Genomic DNA, 14829 nt, shown 5'->3' on the forward strand with positions numbered 1-14829 from the left:
GTCACTGGGGTGATACCAGGGCCAGCAGTGTTAGAGCGTAGGGTCCTGGCAGCATCCACACCGTGTCAGGGAGGTCACAAGGAAGCTGCTTGGTCATTGGGGGAACTGGCTACTTAATAAGTACAGAATGTTGGTTCCGCCTGAAACAGGGTGGGGCACCGAGCTCAGCCCTGACAGCTGCCTCCCTCCCCGCTCACTGCCCGCAGTGCGCCAAGTGCCGAGAGTCCTTCCACGGGAGCCCGCTAGGCGGCCAGCAGTGCTACCGCCTCATCTCTGTGGAGCAGGAGTGCTGCCTGGACCCGACGTCCCAGACCAACTGCTTCCACGAGCCCAAGCGCAAGGCCCTGGGCCCTGGCCGCACCGTCCTCTTCGGCGTGCAGCCCAAATTCACCAACGTGGACATCCGCTTGACGTTGGATGTGACCTTTGGTGCCGTGGACCTCTACGTCTCCACCTCCTACGACACCTTTGTGGTCCGCGTGGCCCCCGACACGGGCATCCACACAGTGCATATCCAGCCACCCCCGCCCCCACCGCCACCTCCACCCCCTGCGGATGGCGGGCCCCGGGGAGCTGGGGACCTGGGGGGACCTGGAGCCGGGAGTGGGCTGGCCACCCCAGCAGAGCCGCGGGTGCGGGAGGTGTGGCCGCGGGGCCTGATCACCTACGTGACAGTGATGGAGCCATCAGCGGTGCTGGTGGTCCGCAGTGTGCGGGACCGGCTGGTCATCACCTACCCGCACGAGCACCATGCCCTCAAGTCCAGCCGCTTCTACCTGCTGCTGCTGGGCGTGGGGGACCCCAGTGGGCCCGGCGCCAACGGCTCGGCAGACTCACAGGGCCTGCTGTTCTTCCGGCAGGACCAGGCCCACATCGACCTGTTTGTCTTCTTCTCTGTCTTCTTCTCCTGCTTCTTCCTTTTCCTGTCGCTCTGCGTGCTGCTCTGGAAGGCCAAGCAGGCCCTGGACCAGCGGCAGGAGCAGCGCCGACACCTGCAAGAGATGACCAAGATGGCTAGCCGCCCCTTCGCCAAGGTCACCGTCTGCTTCCCGCCGGACCCCGCTGCCCCGGTCCCTGCCTGGAAGCCGGCCGGGCTCCCGCCACCCACCTTTCGCCGCTCTGAGCCCTTCTTGGCACCCCTGCTGCTGACAGGGGCCGGTGGGCCCTGGGGACCTGTGGGCGGGGGCTGCTGCCCACCAGCCATCCCCACCACCGCTGCCGGCCTTCGAGCCGGGCCTATCACCCTCGAGCCCACCGAAGATGGCATGGCCGGTGTGGCCACACTGCTGCTCCAGCTGCCTGGCGGGCCCCATGCTCCCAATGGCGCCTGCCTGGGGTCAGCCCTCGTCACGCTGCGGCACAGGCTGCATGAGTACTGCGGGGGCGGCGGGGGTGCTGGAGGCGGTGGGCACGGGTCTGGCGTAGGCCGGAAGGGACTGCTGAGCCAGGACAACCTCACCAGCATGTCCCTCTGACCCACGGCCGCGTCCTCTGACAGGGCCACTCTGAACTTGGGGCCCTTAATGGGGACCACTGTCCTCAGAGACCTCTGGTTGCTTCCCCTGGGGGTCCCCAGACAGGGCCTTCTTTGTTCTGCATTCAACAATTATTTATTGAATACCTGCTATGTGCCAGGCACTGTTGAAGGCGCTGGGCAAACAGGAACCGAGACAGAAGGTTCAGTGATCTCATGGGACCGATGTGGCTGTAGGGACCTCAGGGTAAAGTCAACTAACTGGGCATCCGAGAGGCTAAACAAAGGCGTGGAAAGATCTGGCCGTGAGAAGAGCTGTGGGAAGTGGGTTCCAGACCGAGGGAATAAAGGCCCTGAGGTGGGAACCAGCTCGTTTTATAGGAACGATCAAAGCCGGCCAGCTGAGTGTGAAGAGGCGATGGGGCTGGGGACAGGCAGGGGTCGATCATCCAGGGCCTGTGGGCCCCAGATAGGGTTTGGGGTGTTGTTTTCAGGGCAACGGGAAGCCATCGGACAGGTTCGTGAAGGGGAATGACAGGATCCAGCAGACCAATTTGAGGGGTCACTTGGCTGCAGTGTGGAGAATGGGTTGGAGGGGGTGAAAGAGGCAGCAAGGGACAAGAGATGATGAGCCAGCTCACGGAGGTGGCTGTGGGAGAGAGAGTCAGGGACAGATGCAGGATGTGGGCAGAAGGATGTAATGAGATGTAGGTGTTGGGATAAGGGATGAATCCAGGATGACCCCAACATTGTAGCCTGAATTGTGGGTGGATGGTGGGGTCATTTAGTAAGATGGGCAGATGGGGGCTTATGGGGAAGTTTTGGACCTACGATGCCCTTTAGATATCTCTTCTTTCAGGTCCAACCAGGGAAAACAAACCATTCTGAGCATTTCAGCAGAAGGAACTTGGTGCAGGGGACGGAGTGGACTGGCAAGGGATGCAGCTGATGAGGCAGGACAGTGAGGCCTGAGCTACAGCAGGAAGCTGCTGCTGCCACCTGTAGGCTGAAGGACGAAGCTCAGGCCGTTTTACCTGACCCCAGGACCAGGGTCACCCAGCTCAGAGCGGGTGCTAGGAGTCAAATTGCTGCCTGAGATGCCGCCCCAGGTGTAGGGAGGAAGGGATGGGAGTAGATATCAAGATTGGAGATTAAAATGGTTGAGACCTCAACGTACAGCTCTCTTCCCAGACAATGCTGACCTGAAGACTTCTGAGCTCTCCCCAGGGGCTGCTCCCCACTCCAGCCATCACCATGAACTTCTGAGCTCCCCTACCCCTTGAAGACACCCCCCATCATCCTAGCCACCTTGAACTTGAGACTCTCCTTTCCCAAGACTCCCATCCCCTAATTGCTCATTCTGGACCTTGGGAACCTGGGCCCTGTGTCTCTCCTTTCCTGGGCACCTCAGTCTAAAAGATCCATCCATGTGTGTCTCCACAGGCCAGCTGAGAGAGTAGGGAGCAACTGAATCAACAAATAAAGAGTGTGGGGAAGACCAGCGTCTCAGGAATGTGTGCATGCAGGAGACAGGGTGTTGGCTCTGATTCAACACCCAAGCGCTGGATAAATGGGATAAATGCCCTTATCTTGGTGTCCCCTCCAAGCCACGCAGCCTGGGTCTGACTCCCTGCTGCCTCTCCTGGGGACGATGCCACCACAGAAGCTCTTATTCCTAGAAGGGACAAACCGAGGGGGCGCGAGAGCAGTGAGGCCGTTTTCCTCCGATCGCTGTCACTGGGGGATCCCGGTTTGTTTCAGGAGGGAAATGGCCGCCTTGGTCCCAGGTCTGGGTTTCATCCTGGCTTCTGACTTAGGAGTTCAGGCAGCATGGAGACTGTACAGCGAGCTTTCCCTAACCCAAGTGGGCTCTCACGGCCCAAGCCTGAAGCATCGCGGGAGCCTTTATTCATCAGTCCCCTGGCGAGCAAGATCCTGAGGCAAGGGGTGTGGGGCACTGGAGATCTCTGTCCCCTCGGCTGGGCCTCGCTCAGCGTGGGAGTCTCACGGGGCGTGCTAAACCGTGTACCTTTCTGTGCAAACTGGCCCCTAGGTGCAAGCTGGCGGCTTCGTCTGATGTTTAGCAGAGGACACGGTGATGTGTTGGACTTAGAGGCACGTGGGTCTCCAGTGTGGTCCATGAATATCACTATTTTCAGATTTTCTGGGCAATTTAAGAGCTTTTCAGGGATTTTTCTGTGCATATGTGAGTGTTGCCTTTACGAGCTGATGGTAGTGCCCAACTTCTAAGATATGACTGTGAACTTGTGTTTACTAACTACTGATGCTAGACGGTTTGCTTGGCTTGTTACTGCTGTGGTTTTATTTGGTCTTTCCAGTAACTATATGAGGTTGGTACTGTGTCATCCCCGTTTTGCAGGTGAGAAAATGCACAGGTTTTATTTAGCTGTTGAGTGATAACCATCCTTTGAACCCAGACCTTCTGACCCAAATCCACGTGCTTGACTGCCAGGCTCTTCTGCCTCCCAAGGAAGGAAGGCAGAGGTCGACCTAGCTGAGAGCTGGCTCAGCAGCGTGGATGCTAGGAGCAGGGTGTTCACAACGGCAAGTTTCTGCTGGGGGGATAAGGCAGAATTTCCCATCCGCAGAGCTAGCCAGCAGCGGGACGTGCTGCCTCGGGGGAGAGGTCATCCTGCATGGTCAGGAGGGCGCCACGGTGGTTCTTCAAGTCTCCCTCAGGTGGCCCTCGGACCCTTGGGCCAGGTCTCTTCCTGGCCGTCACCTCGTGACGTTGCCTTCCTGAGCAGAGCGTTCGCCCTTCTCTCTGGGATGCGGGGCCACCCCTTCTTCCAAATCCTGTTGCTGCCATGCAGACGCTCACGTACGAATGCCCCACAGCACGTGTCCCTCCTCCCTCCATGTCAGCCCCTCAACTGTCACCTCTCCCCGGTATCCACACACCCGAACTCAAGAGGCTCATAGAGTGTGACAGAGGCCTGGATTCTAGCCTGTGTGTGGCCACCAATGCCCTAGGGATTGGCAACACTCGGGAAAAGGTGGAAAACGTTTCCAAGGGCCCACAGCCCTCCAGGCCCCATGCCAGGTGCTTGGCATCAGTCGCACGTGGTCTTCCCGATATCCCCGCTGTGGGGTAGAGTCTCGTTCCCCCATTTTGCGGATGCAGAAGCTGAGTCCCTTGCCTAAGAAATCGGAGCTAATTAATAGGGGAACCCAGATTCTGACACCAGCCTGTCTGAGTTTCCATCACCACCTGCCCTCTTTACGCCTAAAATCGCTTCCCTTTTCTAAGCTTGTGTCTCCCATTCCCACCTGTGATCACGTATCATCTCTACCTACCGAGGGTCTCACGCTGTGCTAGGTGCTGGGGACGCAGCAGTGAACAAGGTCCTTGCCCTCCCAGAGCTGATGAGCCAGTGGAGAGACTGACAATAAGTAAATGATGGGGTATGTTGGAAGATGACCAGGAAAACAAGGCAGCGAACGAGGGGGTAAGGGGTGGGGGGCTGGTACTTGCTGTTTAAACTGGGAAGGGAAGGCCTCTCTCATAAGTTGACGTGTGAGCAGAAGTGAAGGAGTGAGCCATAGAGACGTGAGGGAAGAGAATCCCTAGTCGTGGGAATAGCCAGTGCAAAGGCCCTGAGGTGGGAGCGTGCCTAGCATTTTAGAGAAACAGCAAAGGCTCATGTGGTTGGAGCAGAAGGCAGAAGGAGACAGGCGTTGAGGGAACAAGAGGCAGATCCTGCAGGTCCTTGGGCCAGGTGAGGACTCTGGCGTTTATACTCTGTGGGTGAGGAGCTGTGAGGAGGTCCTGAGCACAGGAGGGATGTGATCTGACTCAGATGGTCACAGGGCTCCTCTGTGGAGAAGAGACTGAAGGGGTGGGGGTGGGGCAGGGAGCCCCGTGAGGAGCCACTGCATTAGTTCAGGCCGAAGGGGAGAGTGGCTGGAAGGAGGTGGGGCCCGTGGAGCGGAGAGAAGCGAGATTCTGGATATACTCAAAGTGGAACTGACAGTTTGTTCGCAGATTGGAGGCTGGGTGAGAGAGGCGACTGAGCAGCTGGAAAGCTGGGGCTGGCTGTTCCTGACGTGGGGAGGCTGTGGGAGGAGCAGATTTGGAGGGAAGTCAGGGGTTAGGTTTTGGACATGTCAAATTTGAGATGCTCATGGGGTATTCCAAGTGAAGAAGTCACTCGATGGCTGGATCCACCGAGAAAGAGAGAGAGAAGAACAGCAAATAATACAAGCAATATATTAATATTAAAATAGTTGTTATTATATGAATAATAATATTAACAATTTATTAAGTTCAATTTTTGGCCTTCCCATCCGTTTCGTCTCTTGCTCTCACAGTAGTCGGAGGACATATTAGGCATTATCCTCAGAGGAAGAGACAGAAAGGTTTATTAATTCACTAAGATAACACAGTAAGTGGCAAGAGACAAGACTGGATCCCAGGTCTGTCCGATTTTGAAACCGGAACATTTTCTAATCTGCTAGTTGCTATTGTAATAAAGAGGGTGGATTGAACTGGCTGATCCTAAAGATTCGCTCCTGCTCCAGAGAGCCTTAACTTATTAGTCTTCCGCTTTAGAAACAAAGTTAGAATTGTGTGTAGCGGAGTCCATAGGTATTGAACAAGCAGTGGGGGCACCTACATTTTTCTTTGACCTTGAGTGCCTGGACTCTGCCAAGATGGCTTTTCTCATTTTGCTTATTTTCAGCATCTGGGCAGAGCTTCAGGCAGGCAGCTAAGCCGTGAGTGGCTTTATTTTGTTAGTGAGGACGCCTGGCTTAGAGAGCAAAGAGACTTGCAGATGTCATCCGCAGCAGGCGGAGATCGAAGCTCTGACCGGACTCTGCGACTCCTCCCTCCACACCTAGGCCTCTTCTCTCTGTCCCCACCAAACCTCCTTCTCCACCCAGATTCCTTCTCTGGGACAAAAGACGTAGGCGGGGTTGGTTTTCAGGTTTTTATTGTGGGTGTATTTCAGGTGGCGGGATAGGGCGGAGGGGCAGGCCCTCCCGGGAAGGGGCCGAGGGGCCCGGGCGGGATGGACGGGAGAGGCGGAGGGTGGGGGAGACACTTCGTTACTCTCGGATCTTCAGTTCCCGCGCCATCTGACAGAGGGCGCAGGGCAAACAGAAGGTGAGGGCCGCCCAGTCGTGCCCGATAGAGCCCTAGAGGGTGGGAGAGAGCGGTTAGGAGACCCGAGGAAGCGGAGTCCGGTCCCCAAGCCCCCGCCCGGGTGGCTGGCGGCGCCGCGCGCACCTGGATGCGGTAGCGCTCGCGCATGCCGGTGCGCAGGGAGTGCAGGCCTCCGGGCAGGTAGGGCGTGCAGCAGCACTCGCCGAAGTCGTCGGAGATGCGGCAGGCGAGGCACAGGGGGGCGAAAGTGCCGCACAGACCTGCGGCGGACGCGGGGCCGTCAGGGCAAGGCCCACCCGGCGCCTCCCGCCCGCGCCGCGTCGCAGGGGCCGAGGCTGAGGGTTCCCGGAGCCGGGTTGAGGGTCCCAGGGGGAAGTGAGTGTTGGGGGACAGCGAAGTAAACGTCCCGGAGGGAATTGGGCGGGGGCCAGAGAGAGGGTCAAAGGTTGAGGGTCCGAGGGGAAGCTGGAAGGTGTGAGGTCAGGATCCTAGGACGTGTTTGGGGGATCCGAGGAAGGCGTGAGGGTTAGAGTGGGAATTCAGTGGGGTTAGCAGGGCGTCCGAGGGGGCAGGAGGTGACCTTCCCCCCCTTCCCACTCTCCCCGCTGCCCGGAGGGGAGGGCGGGCACTCACAGACGGGCATGTCGTTGCAGCAGTCCGTGAGGCCGGTGTGCCAGTCACTGAGCTGGGTCTGGTAGCAGCTGCTGGCACACTGGGGCTGACTGGTCACTGGGTAGGACATGGCTGCGGAGGTGGGGGACAGGGGTCAGCGGGCAGCCTCGCAGCGCCATCTGGGTCCCCGCACCCCTTTCGCCCCTCCGTCTGCCGGGCAGTCAGGGCGGGGCCACCAGGCCGCCCACTGAGGGGACACCACTGCGCCCCCCTTCCCTTCTGCCACATCCGGGCATCGACACCCCGCTCTGTCCTATTGCCGCTGCCTCCTGCACATGTGGTTGAGCTGGGGATGGGGGGCTCCCGCATGTCTGGGCAAGAATGTGTCACGTGGGCGGGGCTGAGACGCGCCGCTGCCTCCTCCACATCAGGGCTGAGGGCACTGGGTTCCCGCATTTCGGGGGGCCTCTGGGGTGCAAGCAGGCGCCGTCTGTCTTCGAAGCCAGGGTGCCCAGGGAAGGGAAGCGGCCAGGTTCCGGGGGCTGGAAGGGTTGCCGGTCCATCCAGCGATCCCACCTTTGCCTTTCACGTTGTCGTGCATCTCAAACTGCATCTTGTTGGCCCCTGCGGAGGTCGCGATGGGGACGGCAAAGGTGGCAGCGGTGACGGCGGCGGAGTCTGTCCAAGGGACACTGGATACCGGGGGGAGGGGAGGACAAGGGGCAGGGGCACTGGGGGCTGGGTTCTCAGGGGGAGGGATGCTGGGGAGAGAGAGGCCAAGTCAGCCTGCCTCCAGGAGAGACATGGCATAGGGGTGTATGGTGTAGGGGCGAGAAACTCGCCCATCTCTATACAGCTGCCCGACAGACCCCAGAGGACCCTCCTCATTCCAGAGGCAGAGCTGGAGAGACCAAGAGACAGAGACAGGCAGAGTCAGAGACAACGGGAGAAAGACATCAGAGCCAGGTGCCTTTAGAGATGCCACCAGTAACGCTCACACCAGCCCAGCACTTTGACTTCTCTGCAGGCTCATTTCATAGCTGGAACACCGAGGCTGAGAAGTGAAATGCCCCACATCTGATGGCCCAGGCCAAGGGAGTTAGTAGAGGGGGTGCTGGGCCCCAGGATTTCTGAACTCAGCCCAGCACCACCCAGAGTAGGAAGGAGGTAAAGAAAGCCTTGAGAAAGACAGAGAGACAGTCAGAGATCTGCAGGGAGACAAAGAGATGCGAGTGGAGAGAGAGACAGGGAGAATGGAGCAGAGGCACTGACCTCAGAGCAGAGGGCTTGGGAGGAGGTGCTCCTACCTGCAGGATGGCGACGGAGATGATGGAGACAGAGGTGTGGGTGACACGGGCACTGAGTTCTCAATCTTGGGCCAGGAGCTGTTTATATTTGGGCGGCCACAGGTCCCTGGGCGGGGCTATGACAGAGGTGCCCAGGGAGCCCGGCCGGTCAGGCCAAACCTCTTTCCCCCACCGGAACTTCCCCTCCCTCCCTCCCTCCCCATCCTCCATCCCCCCACGTCCCCCTTCTGCAGTGCCTCAACGGACCCAGAAAAATCGTGAGGGAGCGGGTCAGGACGAGGAGCTAGAAGTGAGGGTAGGGGAGTGGGCAGAGAGCTGAGGAGGGAAGGTGGAGGGGAGATGCGAGGGACGTAGCTGGGTCAAAGCACAGAGACCGGAAAGAGGGAGAGAGAGAGAGAGAGAGAGAGATGGGGAAGGAATGGGGGACACAGAGACAGAAAGGGTGGTCGAGACCGGAGAGGGAGCGCTAAGGAGATCCTGAGAGATGGAGGGGAAGAGAAGATAGGAACGGAGAAATAGATACCTCGACAGAGACGCAAAGATCTGGGGAGAGATGGCGAGAAGCGGGGGACAGATTCTGAGGACGGAAGGGAAAGGGGGAGAGGAAAGCCTGCAGTGAGGGGGAGAGTGCAGTGTGGACTTGCTTTGGGGGGCTCCCCACCATCCTTAGTGAGGTCTCCACTTTCCTGGGATGGAGGTATTGTCCTCCCATTAGGAACCATGAGGCACATGGGGTGGGGGGGACAGTGTGTTTTGGGGTTACTCATGCTGGAACCAAAGTAAATAAACACACCTTGTCACACCTCTAAATTGGGAAGGGAGGAGGCTAGGAATTGAGAAACTTGGTTCCTGAAGGAGGCTGTGGCCTGGGCCTCCTGGGTTGTAACAGAGCAGAGGACTAGGGACATGGACTCCTGGGTCTGAGAGAGGAAGAGGCCAAGGGCCTGATCTCTGGTCCCTCACGGAGGAGGGAGAGAGGACTCAGATCCCTGAGTCTGAGGGAGAAAGGGGCTGGGGTCTAGATTCTTGGGTTTGGGCTGCATTCCTGAGTCACGTAGGGGTCCTGGGATCCCAGACCTGTTGACTTCCTGAGGGTTGAAAGAGCTGGGGGCCTTGAGGCCTGAGTCACCTTCTCCCCTCAACAGGCCTTGCCAGGTTGGAGGTGACTCAGTGAGAGAAGCAGCATTAGAGCCGGGTGGGGTTCTCCGTACGGGTGTCACCCCAAAAATGTAGGAGGTACTGGAAAATTGGGGTGTCACCTGCAGAGAAGGTGTTGTCGTCACCCCACCAGACATGGGTAGGGATGGGGTGATGGGAGATGGATCACCCTGTTGGCCTGGGATCCACTGCTTTCCCTGCACTCCCTGGGCCAACACACCACGTCCCAAGCCGTGGTCTCCTGGTACCGCCCAGTTGGTACCACTTACTGCCCTTATCCCCAGATCCGTGGGCAGCCCTCAGGGTCTTGCCTGTGTGTGTCCATCACTTGGTCCGGGAACCTGAATATCTGTGGAACATCTTCTCTTCCCTTCTGTTCTAGCGTCCCTGTCCCCCCACCTCTGCATCTGTGTCTCTCCAGCTCTGGTCTCTCCTCTCTTCCTTTCCTTGTCTCTGCCTGTTTCCAAATTTCTCTGGGTCTCTGTCTCCCATCTCTGAGTCTCTCTCCTCCCAAGCTCTGTGTTTCTTCCCCTTCTTCTGGGGTCTCTGCCTCCTGTCTCAGCTCCTCTCCCCATCTCCAGGCCTGCCCGTAGAGACGGCCACCTGGCCCCATCCCCCAGCTGTCCAGACCATGGGCTGCAGGTGACTCAAGGTCAGTCACCTCTGAGGACCCTAGGGCTCCCAGTATGACAGCCTGAGTTGTCCTTCAGTTTCCTCTTCCTACTCTGACACAGCCTGGGGGCTGCAATTAGATACAGCAACTCGTGTGGATGAGGAAATTGGGACTGGGGAAGCTGTGAGGTGGCCGGCTTAGGGGTGAGGCAGCGGGTGGAGGGCAGGAAGAGCAGAGGCCTGGGGGCTGAGGAGTGACCATGGCAGAGTCTCTAGGTATCTGGCCTTCTCCCGCCTCAAATAGGGTTGCCAGATAAAATACAGGACACCTAGTTATATTCAAATTTCAGATAAACAACAAATACTTTATTTTTTTAGTATAAGTATATCCCACGTAATATTTGAGATATACTTATCTAATAAAGTTTTTGTTGTTTATGTGAAATTCATATCTGACTGGGAATTCTGTTTTTTAGTTTGTTTGTTTATTTGCTAAATCTAGAACCTTACCTTCAAAGACAGAGGAATCCAAATCCTGGCCTTTTCCCAGAACCCAGGATTCCGGAAGCCCAGGCTTCCCTACGGAGAACCCCAGGGTCCAGGCCTCCCGCCCTCTCTTCCCCCAGGACCGAGGAGTCTGGGCCGCCAGCCCCTCTTCCCTCAGACCCCGGAACCCAGGATCCCAGCCCCTTTCTCCCTAGAACCCAGGAGTCCAGGCCAGGTCTGGGTCCAGTTTCCCAATGTGGGTTTCACAAGGCAGGTGGTGCCATCCATGACCCTGGTGGAACCGGTAAGGCTGAGCAGACAAGTGAGGTGGCCCCCCTTGCCATCCTAAGCTTGCTGCTTCCTCAAAGGCCAGCCCAGCGGGGCTGGGAGGGGAACAGGGAGCTCTGGGTGGGCCCCTGTGTCTGGTTTTGGGTGTGTAATGTCTCTGTGTGGTATGCGCCTCTCTGGGTGTTGTGTGTCTGTATGGAGATTGTCACGATGTGTGTCACTTTTCATGTTCCTGTGTTCTGGGGTGTGACACGTGAAGGGGTTTTTTTTATTTGTGTGTTTCTATTGCCCTCCTGTGAGTCTCCCCACTGTGTCCCCGAGTTTGGGTGTAGTTTCCGTGGCTGTTTCTGTAATTCTGACTGGATTAAGGCAGGAATTATTTATTGAGTGGTAGCCTTGTGTGATGGACTCCAGAGCTAGAAAACCTGAGTTCTAATCCTGATGGTCTCTTAATTGGCTGTGAAAACTTGGGCAAATCACTAAACTTCTCCAGACCTCAAATTTTGCATCTGCAAAATGGATTGTTGTAAATAGAGTTGTTGAGAGGATTAAATGAGTTAATTCACGTAAAGCGCCTGGCACGTAGGAAGCAGTTTCCGTTTATGTTGATAATGATGGTGACACTGATCTGTTCTAGTTGCTGGGGATACAATAGTAAATGAAATCAAGTCTGTTCATTGTTCTAGTAGGGATTGGATGAATGCCTGTCAGTGGCTGGGTATTTCACTGCCTGCAGGGGTTGTCTGTTTTGTATGTGGAATAGGATATTTCTCTGTGTGTGTGTGGTCAGTGCAGTGATTCCGTGATTGCGTGCCTATGTTTGTGTTTGTAGGTGGTTGCGTGTGCTGCGTGTGATTCTCTGATTGTGTGGGTGTAAATGCAATAGCACCCCAGGGATGTGTTGTGAGGGCACGTGTTTGGAGTAATCTTGCATTTCCGACTCTGAGGTGCTGGGCGTGTATCCATATCTGGGGCCTGGAGAACCCCTTTCTCAGCCACTTCTTTACATGTCACACGAGTGGCTCTGGAAGGGTGACTCTGAGCCTCAGTTCCCCCCAATGGGAATGGTGGGCCTGGAGGCTTCGGGACTAACACCGGGGCGAAAGGGAAGGTGGGAGGAGATGGGCGAGGCCAGGGAGAGGCTGAGAAAGGAAATGTGGTGGGGACACGAAAGATGGTAGGACGGGGACAGAGGAGCTGCACAGAGAGACGTGGACGTTTGTCCCTCCACTCCATTAGCATTGCATGAGCCCCTGCGATGAGCCAGGACTTCTGACAGGCATTGGTTCAAGGTGTGGGGAAAAGTAAAGAGACTCAGAGAGTGAAGAGCCATCAGCAAAGCTGTTCCTGCTCCAGGGTGGCCCACCTGTCTCCACAAGGGGCTCAGTGACAGTTCTGAGTGATGGAGACCCAGCGATAGGGACAGAGAGGGCCCTGGCCCTCTCTGGTCCTCCCTGAGGTCCGATCTGTCCAGATCAAAGAACGAAGACCATGAGGGAAAGGCCCCTCCCTGGCTTGGGGCACCCCCATGAATCATTTTCTTATCATCTTCTAATAGGATAATGACATACCTGCTCCCTCCTAATCATTATTTTTGACCCCAACCAGGCCCGACGCCCAGAGCAAGAAGGCCTGGACAGCATGGTATGTGGGTGTCAGGGTAGGAAATACCCAGAAGTCCCCATCCTTGGTCCTTCCTTCCCCATAACCCAGGAGTCCTGGTTCCCAGAACACCCCCCCACCCCCCAGGAGTCCTGGCTCTCAGCCACAATCTTTTTTCCCTTGTCTACCTTTTCTTTTCTTTGGGCCTGTCTTTATCTCTTTGTTTATCTCCATCTGTCTTTCACGCCTCTCCTGTCTCTTTACATCTTGATTCTCTTTCCCTGGGTGTCAATTTCTTCACTTGTAAAATGGAGGTTATAATAATCATCATCATCATCATCATCCAATCTCTTAGAGCTGTTATGAGGAAGACATGAGATAATTATGTAAAATGCTTAGCACAGAACCTGGGCCACAATAAATTCCATACAAGAAAGTGCTATTATTATTGTTTTCAATATTTTAATCTCTCCATTGGTATCTGTTTTTCTCTTGGTCTCCCCTTGAGTTTCAAATCTCCTCCCACTCCGGGTTCCTTTTGCAGAGAGCACTCGGCCCCCGGCTTCTCTTTTAGGGGTGAGGAAAGGGCACATTGAGGCCAGAGCTTCTCCTAAGTTTCTTCCTCTTCATCGCTAGTCCAAGCCCCACCTCAGGACCCAGAACTCTTGCCTGGGGACAAGGCCTGGCTCCAATTCCATAAATAGCCACATAAAATCCTGAACCTCAATACTGTCATCCCTGGGTAGGCCAGTGACTCTTAGGATACAAAAGTCCCCGTCCCTGGACCCTGACCTTTCAGGTTCCCAGCTCCCTCCTCCCTCGGACCCAGAAGTCTAGGCCCCCACTCCCTCCTCCCACGGGTTCTCAGTCGCCTTCTCCCTCGGGCCCCCAGCCTCCTCCCTCAAGACCAAGAAGTCAGAACTCTCAAGTTCCCATCCTGTCTCAGGACTCAAGGATCAAGCCAGTGAACAGCCCGGGTACGTGCAACCAGAACCCCCATTCAAGGCTCTTCTGTGGTCGAGGACGCCCTTACCTATCTCCTAGCTCTATCTTTCCAGAGGCGGGTCTGACACTTGATTGCTCCTCCAAAGTCTAGCTGTGATAAGCTAACCATGACGCCAGTCACTATCATCCAACCAATAGACACCCCGCCTCCTACCGCTCTGGGCCACTCAGGGAGCGTTCCCTGGTAGGCGGGACCCGGCCTAAGTCGGACAGCGATAGGCTCTCGAAGAGGTTAGTCTCCGCCCATCCCGCCGCCAGTCTGCCAATAGGCAGGGCACCTGGAGGGTGGGAATCCTGCTGGGTTCTGCAGAGGCCGGAGCCGGCTATTGAGGGAACAGGCTCTGCGGGTCCCGCCGGGTAAGCGGTTTCCAGCACGCCCAAGGTTGGGATTCTAGACGTAGCTCGGACGGGAAATGGTGAACTTGGGGAGGCTTGAGGCGGAGCGGGGAGCTTAGCCGGGGCGACCGTCTATCTTGCTTTGCTGGAGAAACTGAATCCATGATTCAGTCTCAGACATTCATCTGTCCATTCATTCCTCCCACCCTAAACCTGATTCTTGTCTGCACCTACCTGCCCTGCCCACCTGTCCGTTCAGTCTTCCTTATCCTCATTAATTCCCTCACTCACTGATTTCCTCATATAACCACTCACACTCGCTCATTCACACCTTCACCAACCCATTATTTAAATATTTCCCGAGGCTTCCGGTGTGCCCAGCGTCGTCCTAGGCGATGGTGGCAACCGAGATGAGTCAGGCTTGGGCCCAGCCCTCAAGAAGTCAAATGGGTGGGCAGACCCACACATCGATGGGCAGGGGTGTGCAGAGGCGGGGGAGTCCAGGAGAGTCCTTTTTTGGGTTTGGCGGCTCAGGAAAGAGTTTCCAGAGGAAGGGCTATTGGAACTAAATCTTGGGGTAGCAGGTAGGAGGTGCCTAGCAAGGGTGGAGGAGAGCGTGCTGGGAGGGCGTTTCGGCATGAGCAAATACAGGGAGGTGCAGGAGTATTACTGGTTGTGGGTGCCCCGGCAGGCGGCTCGTCAGGCTGGAAGAGGGAGAAGAGGTGGGCAGGGGCCAGGCTGCGGAGCTTGAACTTTGTTCTGGGGGTGGTGGTGGTAGGGAGCCATGGAAAGGTTTAGAGCAGGGGCGGTCGGATCAGAGC

The 14829-nt window shown here is 56.6% G+C and overlaps 2 protein-coding genes across 2 annotated transcripts in view; one reads left to right on the top strand and one right to left on the bottom strand.

The window, feature by feature from the left end:
- The window catches only part of MEGF8 (multiple EGF like domains 8), a 43040-nt gene extending 40068 nt beyond the window's left edge, over nt 1-2972 (top strand). The window contains exon 39 of the mRNA XM_023524733.1: nt 207-2972. Within this exon, the coding sequence (XP_023380501.1) occupies nt 207-1475 (1269 nt within the window). The 3' untranslated portion in view covers nt 1476-2972. The remainder of the gene's footprint in view (nt 1-206) is intronic.
- Nucleotides 2973-6412: 3440 nt separating this feature from the next.
- Nucleotides 6413-8569, bottom strand: CNFN (cornifelin). The gene is made up of 4 exons (XM_011382838.1): nt 8522-8569; nt 7236-7346; nt 6726-6862; nt 6413-6634 (listed from the first exon to the last, which is right to left on the bottom strand). The coding sequence occupies exons 2-4, from the start codon at nt 7342-7344 to the stop codon at nt 6545-6547; spliced, it is 336 nt and encodes a 111-aa protein (XP_011381140.1). The 5' UTR covers nt 7345-7346; nt 8522-8569; the 3' UTR covers nt 6413-6544.
- Nucleotides 8570-14829: the final 6260 nt, after the last annotated feature.

Source organism: Pteropus vampyrus, unplaced genomic scaffold, assembly GCF_000151845.1.
Source record: "Pteropus vampyrus isolate Shadow unplaced genomic scaffold, Pvam_2.0 Scaffold490, whole genome shotgun sequence".
Taxonomy (NCBI): domain Eukaryota; kingdom Metazoa; phylum Chordata; class Mammalia; order Chiroptera; family Pteropodidae; genus Pteropus; species Pteropus vampyrus.

What these genes read in the sequence shown, in the direction of transcription:
- CNFN (XM_011382838.1), bottom strand. Translation starts at nt 7,344, where the DNA reads ATGTCCTACCCAGTGACCAGTCAGCCCCAGTGTGCCAGCAGCTGCTAC. An exon ending in CTGCAACGACATGCCCGTCT is followed by an intron (nt 6,863 to 7,235) that starts GTGAGTGCCCGC and finishes CGTCCGCCGCAG; the next exon opens with GTCTGTGCGGCACTTTCGCC. An exon ending in GCGAGCGCTACCGCATCCAG is followed by an intron (nt 6,635 to 6,725) that starts GTGCGCGCGGCG and finishes CCCACCCTCTAG; the next exon opens with GGCTCTATCGGGCACGACTG.